Source organism: Peromyscus leucopus, chromosome 8b (genome assembly GCF_004664715.2).
Source record: "Peromyscus leucopus breed LL Stock chromosome 8b, UCI_PerLeu_2.1, whole genome shotgun sequence".
Taxonomy (NCBI): Eukaryota; Metazoa; Chordata; class Mammalia; order Rodentia; family Cricetidae; genus Peromyscus; species Peromyscus leucopus.
The window spans coordinates 3,580,901-3,594,734 of record NC_051086.1 but is presented as its reverse complement, the minus strand read 5'-3'; the positions used below and the strand labels follow the sequence as shown (position 1 = coordinate 3,594,734).

The following is a 13,834-nucleotide window of genomic DNA, read 5'->3' as shown; positions in this document are numbered from 1 at the left end:
GCTATTTAGCCATGAGCTAGCTCATCTTAGTGCTTAACTGAGTAAGGAAGACAGCACTCTCTGCCACCTCTATTTAAACTGTGGATAGAGAGGGAAGTAGGCATTACATTAGACTGGAGTTTTGGAGGTCACTAAATATTTGGAAAAGTGACAGCCCTTCTGAACTATGTGAGTTTGTATCATAACACATTAGCTTTGTAATAAAACCCATTCATATCTATAAAACCCATTCATTGTGTTTGCACTATTCATACTGAATGCACGCAGTGCATAGATGTTTATGGCTCGTGATTCTAGAGGTTCAAGGTCCCATAGCACATTGCAGCCTCTGGTAAGGGCCCCCCTTGGCTTGTCACATCAGCCTCTACATTTCTCTATATCTGTGTGGTCTTTCTCCCACTTGCTATAAAGCGTCCAGAATTTACTCATGAGGCCTCCACCCTAATGATTTTACTTTCCAAAGGTCTTATCTCTAACAACATGGTTAAGTTCCACCTCCTTCATACTATTGGCATAAGGTTTCAGAGTCCTTTACCCTCACGTGAACTCCAAGAAGACAAATCCTAGCTAAAGCATGATGTTGAGCAAGGGGTCTAACCTCATCCATTCTAGGCATGAAAGATTCGGCTTCCTTCCAAGTGACCAGGATAGGGACCCATGCTGGTCCCTCCCGCAGCTCTACTGGATGAAGAAAGGAACACAAAATGCAAGCATGGGGCTCAACTGCTTTGCTCATCCGCCCTTTTTGATTCAGACAAGTCCAGGAGCAGTGTGATCATAACTCTTCAGGTGAGGCACCTAGAGCCACTGAGCCAAGACCTCTTAGCTGGTAGAGGCAGGAAGCACTATTCTGATTCCAGTGCTTTAAAAACAAAGTACGAGATATTTGTCACTCATATTTCAACCTCCCCAAGTTAATCATTGTTAACCTCTTAGGATAGTTGAAAAATATTTTTGGGTCTAAATAGATATCTTATAATAAGTAATTAAAACTGATGAGAAGATTACAAACGTAAGTTTCTCTACCGCGGGTAGAATTAGACGTGTGAAACAGGCTGTGCTTAGAAAGGGTTGTACCGTGGGTGTTAGAATTCCTAGCCACTCCCCCAGCTACATGACCCTGCATGCGCTGTCCAGTAGCCAGGCAAGATGCTTAGTCATCCTGGGGCCTTATGTCCTATGTAATATGTGCACTGCATCATCACGTAATCTATGCACATGCGTGGTGTAGCTACATAAACCCATATGTGCATGGGGGGAACCTATAAAAGCGGGTTCCACCTATTCCTTCCCTCTCTTCCTTCACGGTCATTCCATAGGCCTATGCACACCCCTTCTATTTCCTTCCCTTACTAAATTCTTATAGTGGGCTTTGTTGTGCCTTGTGGCTTCACTCGAATGTTAAACTGTGCCACTTAATAAATAACATTGGTGCCAAGATAAATCAGGTGTTCCCGGTGCCCTGTGCCTGGGACTCTACCAAGGTTTGTTCTACCTACAACTGCCCACTTTTCCATTTGCCCAGCTGCTGGAATGCTTCACACAACACAAGCTGCTTCACTTGGGGAGTTTTCCTTTTACCAGTCAGTGTAAACAGTTCTCTGGACCCATGGGAATGACGGCAGATGTCCAGTATCCTTCTGGTGTCCTGGGGACTGGGGGAACACCCATCAACAGCCTTTCTTGGCTATGGTCGGTCCCCATTGAAGGCTTAAACCTTTAGCCATTTCACCATGACTGCAGTCTGAGATATTACTCTCACTGTTGGACACTGGTCTTTGGGCTCCATATGCCCTGGCCCTCATTCTCTTGCTTGCTGAAGCATTGAATGACTTGTGCCAATTGTGATTCTCCCTTGACCTTGGGGACCCCTGAGATTGTAGTCTTGGATCACGTTTGTTTTTTGTTTTGTTTTGTTTTGTTTGCTCTCTGCTGCAGCCATGGGAAACAAGGCTTCTGACCCTATTAGTCCCACCTCTCCTCTAGGATGTCTTCTAGAAACTCTTAAGCCTCTCAGCTTAATACCTTACTTAAAGAACTCAGCTTGTCTGCTTGTGCACTAAAAAATGGCCCAAATATTCCTTAGATAACAATAAAAAATGGCTACCTAATGGTTCGCTGGACCAATATTTTACGGGATTATTATCGAACTTATGCTAGCAAACAGGCAAATGGAAAGAGTTACCTGACATCCAAGCTTTTTTTTTTAAACCTCAGCTCTAAATCCTCCCCTCTTGATTCCTTTCTCCTGCCCACATGCTCCTAGCTGTGCAACCTGAACCTGAGGAACCTCTGACTCCGACCATGTCAAACTGGCAACCATTCTCCCTTTCCGAGAAGTAGCTGGCATGGATGGACTCGTTAAAGTTCATGTCTCTTTCTCTCTCACAGAACTTACTCAGATAGAAAAAAACTGGGCTCTTATAGCTCTAATTCTGCTCCCTTTATTAAATAATTCCGATATATTACCCAGTCTCATACCCTCACCTTTCATGATATATACATGATCCTTGCTAATAACGTCTGAAGAGCACAGATGAGTTTGGGAGTGGGCTAGGACACATGCAGATGAGGTTCATCAAACTAATGCTGCCCATTTACCCGGGGCTGAGGCAGTTCCTGATCAGGACCCATAGTGGGATTATAATACCCCAGGTGGCTCTCTAGCTAGGGATCGGTTTACAACCTGCCTCCTGATAGGTCTTAGTAAGGCTGCCCTCAAACCAGTAAATTATAAAAAGCTTAAAAACATAATTCAAGATAAGGAAGGAAATCCATCTCAATTCTTAGAATGGTTTACAAAGGCTCTCTTAGAATACACTAGTCTGGATCCTGAGAGCCCAGAGGGCAGGCAGCTCCTTATGACCCACTTTGTCTCACAGAGCTTCCCCGATATTAGGGCTAAACTCAAGTGTCTGAAGAGAGGGTTTCTGACCCCACAGGCAGAAGTCTTAGCTGTGGCATTTACGGTGTACTGTGAAAGAGATGAGAAAGCCTGTAAACAGAACTACCAAATGCTGGCACAGGCTATCTGACCAGCCACCCAAAGGCCTCCAGGCCCCTGTAGTAAATGTGGTAAAGAAGGCCACTGGGCTCGTGCCTGCCCTACCCCATGCGGGTCACCATCTGGGCCTTGTCCAGAGTGCCACCAAGAGGGACACTGGTCAGTTAACTGCCCTCATGCACCTTGTGGAATGGGGACTTCAAACAAAGGTCACCTCCAGCTCATCTTCAAGGCTTGGAGATGGACGACTGAAGGTGCTCAGTTCCTGGCCTGACCACAGTCATCTCTCACGGGGAACCTAGAGGAGCCATTACAGTGTCAGGGTGATCCATTTCCTTCCTTTTGGACACCAGAGCCACTTGCTCAGCCCTAAGGGAGTTTTGGGGTCCCACCTCTCCTTCTCACCTCCCTATTTTGTTGGAGTAGGCTTTACCTACCTCACCAGACCTCACCACTTAATTGTATTTTCAGGGGTATCCATCTCACCCACACATTTTTAGTGGTGCCAACCTGTCGCTGTGCTAGAAGAGATTTTCTAGCTAAGGTAGGAGCTTTTATTTCATTTGCTCCCCCCATTTACCTTACCCCAAACTCATCAGCAACTCCTCTCCTCCTCCTAGCCACCTAGCCTACTAGCTCTAACATTCCATTTCCCTCGCCAGCCTCTCAGGTGGACCCCAAAGTCTGGCACACCCAGAACTTTTCTATTGTTAGGCACCATCCCCACATTATTATTCAGTTGCAGGACCCTACCAGGTACATTACCCAAGTTCAGTATCCTCTCTCACTCCAGAGCCTTAGGGGACTTAAGCCTATCATTTCTGACCTTCTCAGAAAAAAAGTTGCTCTGCCCAACCTCTTCTCCTTTTAACATTTCCATACTTGCAGTTAAAAAGTCTAATGGAACCTACCCCCTGGTCCAGTCCAGAGGTATTCACACCCCCAGACTCAAAGGGGTCTGGACTCTGAAAAAAAAAGACTTTAATATAACAATCTATTACTGTTAAATGCCCTCAGTAACTGATCATCTGTGTCTCCTGGATGCTACAATAATAAAGGAAACAGGTGCCTTAAGATTTGTCTCAGGTGAAGATAAAAAACCTAACTGATAATAATAATTAAAACATTAAAAACATGTTCCAGGTCTCTCTCTCTCTCTCTCTCTCTCTCTCTCTCTCTCTCTCTCTCTCTCTCTCTCTCTAACACTAACCAATAAAATTCTAATAGCAGAGTACTAAACATTATAATATCATGGCTACCAGCTCAAGATTTTAAATTCCCTGTGGCTGCTTCTTAATATGTTGAAAAATTCTTCTGAGCTCCAGAGCCAGCTTGAATCCACGTGGACAGGTCAGACCCACTTCAGCTTGTCAGACCCAAACAGTCAAATTCAAGTGGTGACAAACAGTTCCACAGAGCCTGAAGCAGCAGACGGTGATGGACAATTCCCAAAGCAGCAGAGGACAACCCACTACCTCAGGACATCCTGCTATCTCAAAAGCCCCCTTCCCTACCCCCAAAAGCTAACCAACACCCACCAAGTCAGCTGGAAGCAGTTTCGGAAGACATGGCACCTCCATTCCCGTTCACCCACCATTTTTTATAAGAACAAAGAGTGTGGAATGTTAGAATTCCTAGCCACTCCCCCAGCTACGTGACCCTGCATGCGCTGTCCAGAAGCCAGGCGAGATGCTTAGTCATCCTGGGGCCTTACATCTAGTAATCCATGAGTCATGTAATCTATGCACATGCATGACATAGCTATGTAAGCCCATATGCGCATGTGCAGGGGGACCTATAAAAGCAGGTTCCACCTTCCCTCTCCTCCTTCCAGGCATTCCCGTCCCTTCCATTCCCTTCCCTTCATAAACTCTTACAGTGGGTTTTGTTGTGTCTCGTGGCTTCTCTCACATGTTAAACAGCACCACTTACTAAATAACAATGGGAAGGGGTGGCAAGTTTAGAATAACAGGCTTGAGACTGCAGGAAGGTAGCCCCTCTCCCACCCACTCCTCACCATCCCCCCCACCCACTTCCTGAACCACGCTCATCCTCTGTGTTCAAAATCTTTAAAAGAAACCAAGGCCGAGGTGCTTCCTGGTCCTGGGCACTGAACAGTGTACGGTATCCTATTAGCTGTAACCAAAGAAAAGAATACTGCCAAAGCACACAACCCAAGCAGGCAGGTCTCGCTTCTCTCTAGTGATCCCTTTAAAAGCTGCTTTGAAATACAAAATACTAAATTACCCTCCTCAAAGAAAAGTTTTCCATTTGCATGTTTTCTTGGTTGGCACCTGTTTTTATGCATACATGTATAGGCATGACTTTGTGTGTGCTTTTCTGTGCATAGCCGTGTTTTCGTATGTGTGTATCGTGGTTGGGAGGTGATAGGTGTCTGGATGAATGTCGTTGTGCACACGTGCACAAGCGTGTACAAATCTGCAGAGAGAGCTGGCGCTCCACTGCCCAAAAGCCTCATGTAGCTCATCCAGCACCACAGAGGACTGTGTCTGTGCAGTGGGTGGATGTGAGGCCTGAGCAGGATTCTGTGTTCTCCAGGATGGAGGGCAGGGTCTGGTCTGTGGGAGTGACAAGATGGCTCTTGGCTGCTGAGTCCCAGCAGAGGCCTACCCTGCAGCACACCTGCCCCTACCACCCTGTACTCCTTCCCAGGGCCTCATCTGATGGATTCGCTGGGAGATGGCACAGCTGTACTTCAGGCCAGTCTCCTCTTCCTCCTTTGTCCTGCCAGCCACGGGAAACATATATTCCTTATACGCTGTGTCTGTTGTGGAGGAGGAGTCATAGGCTGGCCCGGCAAGGAGAGAACTCGGGAAGTTCAGCTTGGGCGGGTGGGATGGGAGGGTCTACTGAACATCGGTGCCACATTAACAAACTCATTAAGTTACTAGTCCCACCCACAGCATCAAGTGTGTCAGTAACACAGATGATAATTTTCAGTTGCCTGTGTTCATTAGTCTAAGGCCATTAGTCTTTGAGGAAATATTCATATGCTCCGCTCTCACCACCGTCGTGGGTGAACCGAACTCAACATACACTTTTAGCTTCATGACCAGGTGTCTTTTCAGGAAGAAAGAGCTGCCACTTTACCCCGCACACAGCCCCAGTCTGGGCCCCTGCTCCATGGGGAGCTGCATTTACATAACACTTCTGTATGGCACAGCCTCTGTCTTGGAGTCAGGAGGATAATTTGCAGCACCCTCCTGCATCTTGATGATGCTTATTTTTCTTTACAATAGTGTACATATTAATAAAGAACTACATCTAGAAAGATCCACAGGCCCAAAATCCCATAGTCCCCTGACTGTGGCAAATGCAGAGCATAGCAACCATCAAGTCAGCCAGTTAGGTCTTTGTTACGAAACTAACATTCCTAAAATAATAAAGCACTTTTTTTTTTGTTCAGTAAACTCTAATTGCAGTCATTTCTCAAAATAGTGGAGAGATTGGCTCCAGGATTGCTGCACCAAAGCCCACAGAGGCTTAAGCCCCTTATATAAAATGGTACCATATCTATGTAGACCATATGGAGGTCCTCACATATTTTAAATCATCTCTATGCCATTTCTAATACCTAATGAGTGGCAATGTCATATAAATAATCATAGTGTTGTATTGTTTATGGAGTAACAAGAACTGAATATACATTTTGCAGATACAATATTGTCTGTCTGTTGTTGGTTGAACCCATGGATGCAGAACCCATGGGCACAAAGGGCTGACTGCACTAAATTAGCAAGATGTGTTTAAACATGTTATGCAAGTGCATGCTTAGAGAAAGTACTGTAAGTGCCTGGGTTCCTACAGTGAAGCAACCAACATGTGAGGGGCACATAGGCAATAATGACTCACCTCCACAGGTCTCCTGTATTCGTACCACATCGCCAATCTGTAGAGTGAGATGCTGGGCTCCATTGCCTTGGAAGTTGTAGATGGCTGTAAAATGGAACATGGAGGCAGTCAGTGAGACCTCTAGGTATCTTGACTCCTTGCTCCACTTCGCTGCCTCTGCCTTGAGTCGATCACACACTTAGGAAGCCCACATGGGCTACAGAAAGCCAGTGCAAAAACCATCTGCCTACTTCACTTGTCAATCCAGACCCACTTAACTTAAACCGAACCTGACCTCTTCCCACTCTGGTCCTGCACTGTAGCCTTGGCAACCAGGAGGCTGCTCATATCATCCACACATCTGGCCCCTTGCTGTGCTCCAGGCATGAGGTTGTGTATCTTCTCCTTCCCTCCTCACAGCAGCCCAGAGCATGTATGAGGCAGGAACCGTGAGCCCAGAAGAGGAAATGAAGACATTCTGGTCAAAGTCCTCAAGACAAGAAAAGCCAGGAAACTCTGATCAGCTTCCACATTCTCACCTCTAAGTGGGCTGCCTAGTGCTCCCCATCTACTCCATCTCAGCAACAAAATTCCAACACGCAGGGCTCTCCATTTTCTGTTGTCACATGATCATCTATGTCTAATAAGTAGGACAGCATGGGCTCATGGTTTGGAAGCTTGGTTACCAGATTATGACACTGTTTCGAAAGTTATGAGTGTTGGACCTGATTGGTGGAAACAGGTGACTAGGGGTGGGCCTTTTGACTATGCCCTTCTCTAATTCCAGTCTTTGCTTCCTAATCCATTTGGATATGACAAGTGATTGCCAGAAGCTCCCAAGCACCCAGACTCTGCTATGTCTTCCTCCTACGGTGGACAAAATTGCTTTTGTGAGCCAAAATTGACGCCCTTCCTCTGGAGTTGTTACCTGGGGCCTTTTGTCATGACAAAGGACAGCTATACAATATGTCTTACCTGATTCCTACCCAAGTATAGCCAACCTAGAACTCACCAAAACAAACCCTTCAGGCTCCTGCAGGCCACAGCCACACTGTTTCCCAATGATTATAGGGTTCATGGAGGAGCCCTTAACATTCAGGAATGCATTCCCATCTACTGCTCAATAATAGAGTGTTTCCTTAGCAAATGCAAGGTCCAGGGTTCAGTCCCCAGCATGGGAGTGTGGGGGAGGGAGATTGCAAAAAATCACCAAGGGAATTCTCATCCAAACTATTGGTTCCTGGGGGCAGGAATTGTCAGAGATCCCCTCTAGTTGGGTGGAACATGAGATCGCCCACACCATTGCTAGGGAGGGTGAGCTGTACAGCATCACTGTCATGGTCTCCTTTCTCCATGGCAGTGGCAGTCTTGATGATGGCTATGTCTCTGACATAGGTTCCCAATCTGTGAACAGCAAAAGGACCTTGTCTCAAAAAGTTTTGACGTGTGTGTGTGTGTGTGTGTGTGTGTGTGTGTGTGTGTGTTCCCTGCATGACTTACATCTCTAGCTAGCTCTGAACACTCACTCACAAAAGCAACTCTATAGTGCCCAATCTCAAAATCGTTAAAGCCAACTACCTCCACCCGCCAGGGCAAAGACTTTAAGAACAACGATAAAATATCTTCCCCAGACCCTGGGAGTTTAGGATCAGGGCTGAAATACTTCCAAGAATAATGGCTTGGAAAGACATCCATCTACAGCAAGGAATTTCCAAGACTGCATGAGTTTTGGGCATAGGAGGGGGCGGTTAGCAAAGGAACCCCTAAACTCTCAGCTCTGACTGAGTCTCAACAGCCATGCAGGCAGGAAGTCAGGGTGAGCAGAGTTGCAGAAGCCTGAGTAAATGCTGAAGGCATGCCAGCACACTGAGCCAGCTGCAAAGACCAGCCTTTCCTCACTCTCTTTTGACTCCAGGTATTTAGAGTCTCCAGTATATACACAACAAACAGCACAGTCTCCATAAAAATATTTCTAAAAGCAACTAACCATCCAAACAGTGCCACCCATCTCACGCAATGGCAGAAGGCTCTGGGCAAGGAGAACATGTCTTCCACAGTTAGCACATCATAATTAATATTCAAATATTCATAATAATATCTAGTTTCAATTCCAAATTATGAGGTATGTTAAGAAGAAAGATGGTATAGGCAGTTCATGGGAAAGAATAAATTTAAAAAATTGGACAAGAAAAAGGACAAATATTGGACTGGGAGATGAAGGGTTAAGTCAACCATCTTACATATGTTTGAAGAACTGAAGGAAAATAGGACACATAGACAGGAAACAAGAATGGTGATTCTGGACCAAAGAACGTCACTGATGACATAGAAATTACAAAATGGAGCTGGCTGTGGTGGTATGCAGTGACAATCCCAGCATTAGAGGTTGAAGCAGGAGGATCACAAGTTTGAGCAAGACCAGTGTGATTTCATAGTGAGAACTTACCTCAAAAAAATTACACAAAGAAATCAAGCCGGGCGGTGGTGGCGCACGCCTTTAATCCCAGCACTCGGGAGGCAGAGGCAGGCGGATCTCTGTGAGTTCGAGGCCAGCCTGGGCTACCAAGTGAGTTCCAGGAAAGGCGCAAAGCTACACAGAGAAACCCTGTCTCGAAAAACCAAAAAAAAAAAAAAAAAAAAGAAAGAAATCAAATAGGAACTCTGGACAGAGACAACAAATACGAAAAAAAAATTGTCAAAGAAATTCAACAGCAGAGTCAATAGGGTGGGAGAGAAAATCGGTGATCTTGGAGACAGGGCAGCTGAGATCAAACCAGACCAAGATGCACTGAGAGAAAATGGCAAACAAAGGCGAAGCCGATCAGAGACCTATGCTGGCAGCCACATGATCGACATTCCCATAATGGGAGCTCCAGAGGGAGAGGAGGGAGAAAAACAGACAGAAAAAACGAAGAAGTAATGGTCGGAAACCACCCCACTCTAACGGAAGATGCAAGTCTCCATTGCGAGGGACACAATGAAACGAAAGCAGGGTAAACACAAAGCATTGCGCACTGAGATGCACTGAAGTCCAACTGTTTTACACAAAGACAAAAAATGTTCAATGGCAGCAAAGAAACAAATCACTCTGTACGAAAGATCTTAATGAGATCATAACACAGTTCCTATTTAAAAACCATGACGGCAATTAGGGGACTAAAAGGGGCAAACGGAGAATTCCATAGCTAATAAGATTTTCCTTCAAAAATGAAGAGAAAATTAAGAAATGAAAAAAACTGATTAAAAAAATGAAACCATAGCTGATAGATTGCAGTCTCAATGAACTGATATGCCCGAGACAAAGACATAAAATAATGTCTTTGATAATGGGCACACAATATGAAGACATGATTGTAACATAACATAAAGGGCAATTCCGGGCTGTGCTGGAGCAGAGCAGGGCATATGCTATGGAACACGGCTAATGCCAGCTCTAACTAGATTGTTTTAAACAAAGGTAATTAATTGTAAAGATCAAACTAAACCAGTAACCACTAACAAAAACCTAGGGGCTAGAGAGACAGCTCAGCAGTTAAGAGCACCAACGATCTTCCAGAGTACTCTGGTTTGATTCCCAGCTCTCACATGGCAACTCACAACCATCTGTCACCCCAATTCCAAGGAGATCTGACGCCCTCTGCTGGCCCCTCCAGGCACTGTACACATGTGGTGTACAAACAAAATATTCACACACACAAAAAAAAAAAATAAATAATTTAAAAAGTTAAATAACTTTTAAAACATTTAAAAAGGGAAACCAGAACTTGGAAAAAAAATAGACAAATGGGAAAGAGAGACAAATAAAAACAAAATATAAAGATACACAGGTGTGAACACGGAATAATGAAACCCTTTGTTAAAGCATGAATAGCAAAAGCAAAAAATAATTAAATATAAAGTGAAAAAAATCCCAATCCAAAACCAGATTTGCTTTAGGTGCACATGTCTACGGCCATACCACCCTGAACGCACCCGATCTCGTCTGCTTTAGGTGCACAAGTAGATTTGATATTTAAAAAAAAAAAAAAGGCTGGGGAAAATGTTCTCTATACCCACAGGAAACCAAAACAAATGACAGTAGGTGTATGATAGGAGACACAGACTTCAAGTGGAATTTAATAGATGAGACAGAAGAACTCTCTAGGGCAAAGGGTCCACACACTAAGGGGGCAGTTACAAATGTAGACATACGTAACCATAGAACAGGAAAGTGTGTTAGCAAACACTGATACAATTGAAGAGACAGGCAGTTCCTCAGCCACAGCTGAAGATCTCGTCAACCTGCTCTCAGCAGTGGAGAGAAAAATTAGGCACAAAGTCACAAAGGAAACAGAAGAACTGACCAACACCACGAACAACTGGATCTGACCAACATCTGTAGAGCACTGCCCTCTAGAGCAGCAGAATCCAAACTCTCAAGATTCACAGACATTCTACATCAAAGACCACAAGTTAGACCGCACCACGAGACTCAGTGAGTTAAAATGACTACAATCATGAAAAGTATCTTTTGTGACCACAGAGAAATAAAGCTAGAGATTCCTTCAGAAACAAAGCTGGAAAAGTCACAAATGAGTGTGAAAAGCACAGGCAAAAGTAAAATGGCTAACAGATGCACAAGAAAAATTAGAAAATCTTTTCAGACAAATTAAAATGAAAACACAACCTCCCAAAACTCACGAATACCACAAAAAGCATGATTAGAAAATTTTATAGCTGTAAGTATCTACCTTGAAACACAACATAGACTTCAAATTAATTACCTATATTTCTACTTTTTAACAACTAACAAAAGAAAAGCAAATTAAAAATAAAATAATACATATTAAACAATGAGAAATGGACCATAGGACAGAATGCATTAAAAACACAAGAAAAACAGAATTTTTTATTCTCTGCTTATCACTCCTTTGAAGTGATAAACAGGCAGGGAGACTAAAAATAGACAGAGGCCTCAAGTTACCAAAGTCAGAGGGACAGTGAGGACATTACCGCCAACTGTTCAGAAAGGAAAGGGATTATGAGCCGATGGTTCTCTAGCTGCTGCCTCGTCTACTGCCCCTTACAGCCAGCTCAGTCAACAAAGAAGCTTTATAAGAGTGGGCTTTCAACACTTATAAACCAAAAGATGAGATAACCCGGATGAAATGGACTCATCCCTAGAAACAAACTACCAGTATTGACTCATGAAAAAGCAAAATTCAGTCATCAAAAAACCTCCCAAAAGTCCTGTGGAGATAGCTCCATTGGTAAAGTACCTAATGAGCAAGGATGAAAACCTAAGTCTGGATGTCTAGCACCAATGCAAAAAGTCAAGCGTGGGTAGCATGCATCTGCAAGCCCAGCCCTGGAAGAAGTGGAGAGAGGCAGGTCCTTGAGTTCATTGGCCAGCCAGGCTAGCTCAGTCAGTGAGCTCCAGATTCAGAGAGAACCTGTCTCCAAAAAGGTAAGACAAAGACCAACTGAAGAAGACACCTGTCATTGACTTTTGGCCATCACACACATGCAAACATACATAGAAACCCACATGAATATGTACATAGAAAACATACAAGTGCATACACACACATGCATACACACTCCAAAGAAGAAAACACAATGTCAGATAACATCAATATGAATTTTATAAAATATTTAGAAATAATGAATACCTATTCTCAAACTCTTCCACAAAAGAAAGGAGGAAATACTTCACAAAGCATTATGGGTAGTCTTGGCTTACCAGGAAGAATTTGCAAGTAAAGACCAGTATCCCTTGTGGATATAGATGCACAAGAGATTATTAGCAAATGGAATCTAGCAGCATATTAAAAAGACACCATGGACAAGTAGGAATTTCCCCAGAAATGCAAGAATGGTTCAATATCCAAAACAATAAAAGAAAAATGTTTGTATCAATAGCATAAAGGAAAAAAATTACATGATCATGTCAATCAATGAAGAAAAGGCATTTGCAAAATTTATCAACATTTTATGATTAAAAAGAGTCAACAAGTTAGCAATATACAGAATAGCTTCACCTAAAACATAGAAATCTGTTGCCACATGAGTCAGACATCTCTCATGCTATGACAAATAGCTTTCACAAACAGATTCATTTTGGCTCACTGTTTCAGAAGTCTCCTTCCCTGTCCTTTGCTCCATGGCACCCAGGTCTGTGGTAAGGGAGAACATCGTGGCAATGGAAGGATGTGGCAGGTCCACTGACCTCACAACAGATAGGAAGCAGAGAGAGTGAAGAGGAAGGTACCATAGACAAGAAACAGTCCTCCAAGGACCACTGTCAGCTAGGCACCACCTTCTAAAATCAGTACCAGCAGCCGGTGACCACCTTTTCATCATGTAAGTCTGTGGGGGACATTTCACATTCTAACTAGAACAGGGGCTTATCTTACACCTTCAAAAATTAACTCGAAATTATATATATTTATAAAACTCTTAGAAGAAAGCATAGCTGTACATGTTCATGATCTGAGTTGGCCATGGTTTCTTAGATAGACAATGTGGTGGTTTGAATGAGAAGGGCCCCATAGGCTCGTATATTTAAATGTCTGGTTCCCAGTAGGTAGACTGTTTAGGAAGGATTAGAACATGTGGCCTTGTTGGAGGAAGTGTGTCAGTGAAGGTGGGCTTTGAGGTTTCAAAAGCCCATGCCAGGCCCAATCTCACTCACTCTCTCTACCTGCTGCCTGTGGGTCAGGATAGCTCTTAGCTACTCAGTGCCATGCCTGCCTGCTGCCACGCCATCCACTATGATGGTCATGGACTAACCCTCGGAAACTGTAAGCGAGCCCCCGATTAAATGTTTTCTTTCATAAGTTTCCTTGGTCCTGGTGTTTCATCACAACCCTAACTAAGATGTATAACAACAGCATCTGTTACCTAAAAATTAGAAAGAAAATTTGGACTTCATCAAAATTTTAAAACCTTTGTGCATCTAAGTCCACTACCAAGAAAGTGGAATGATGTCATTTTAAG

At 43.9% G+C, this 13,834-nt stretch overlaps 1 protein-coding gene across 1 annotated transcript in view; it reads right to left on the bottom strand.

The window, feature by feature from the left end:
• Nucleotides 1–13,834, bottom strand: part of Dock2 (dedicator of cytokinesis 2) — a 419,098-nt gene that overhangs the window by 385,438 nt on the left and 19,826 nt on the right. Inside the window, exon 2 of the mRNA XM_028894904.2 lies at nucleotides 6,878–6,961. Coding sequence (XP_028750737.1) covers nucleotides 6,878–6,961 — 84 coding nt within the window. The remainder of the gene's footprint in view (nucleotides 1–6,877; nucleotides 6,962–13,834) is intronic.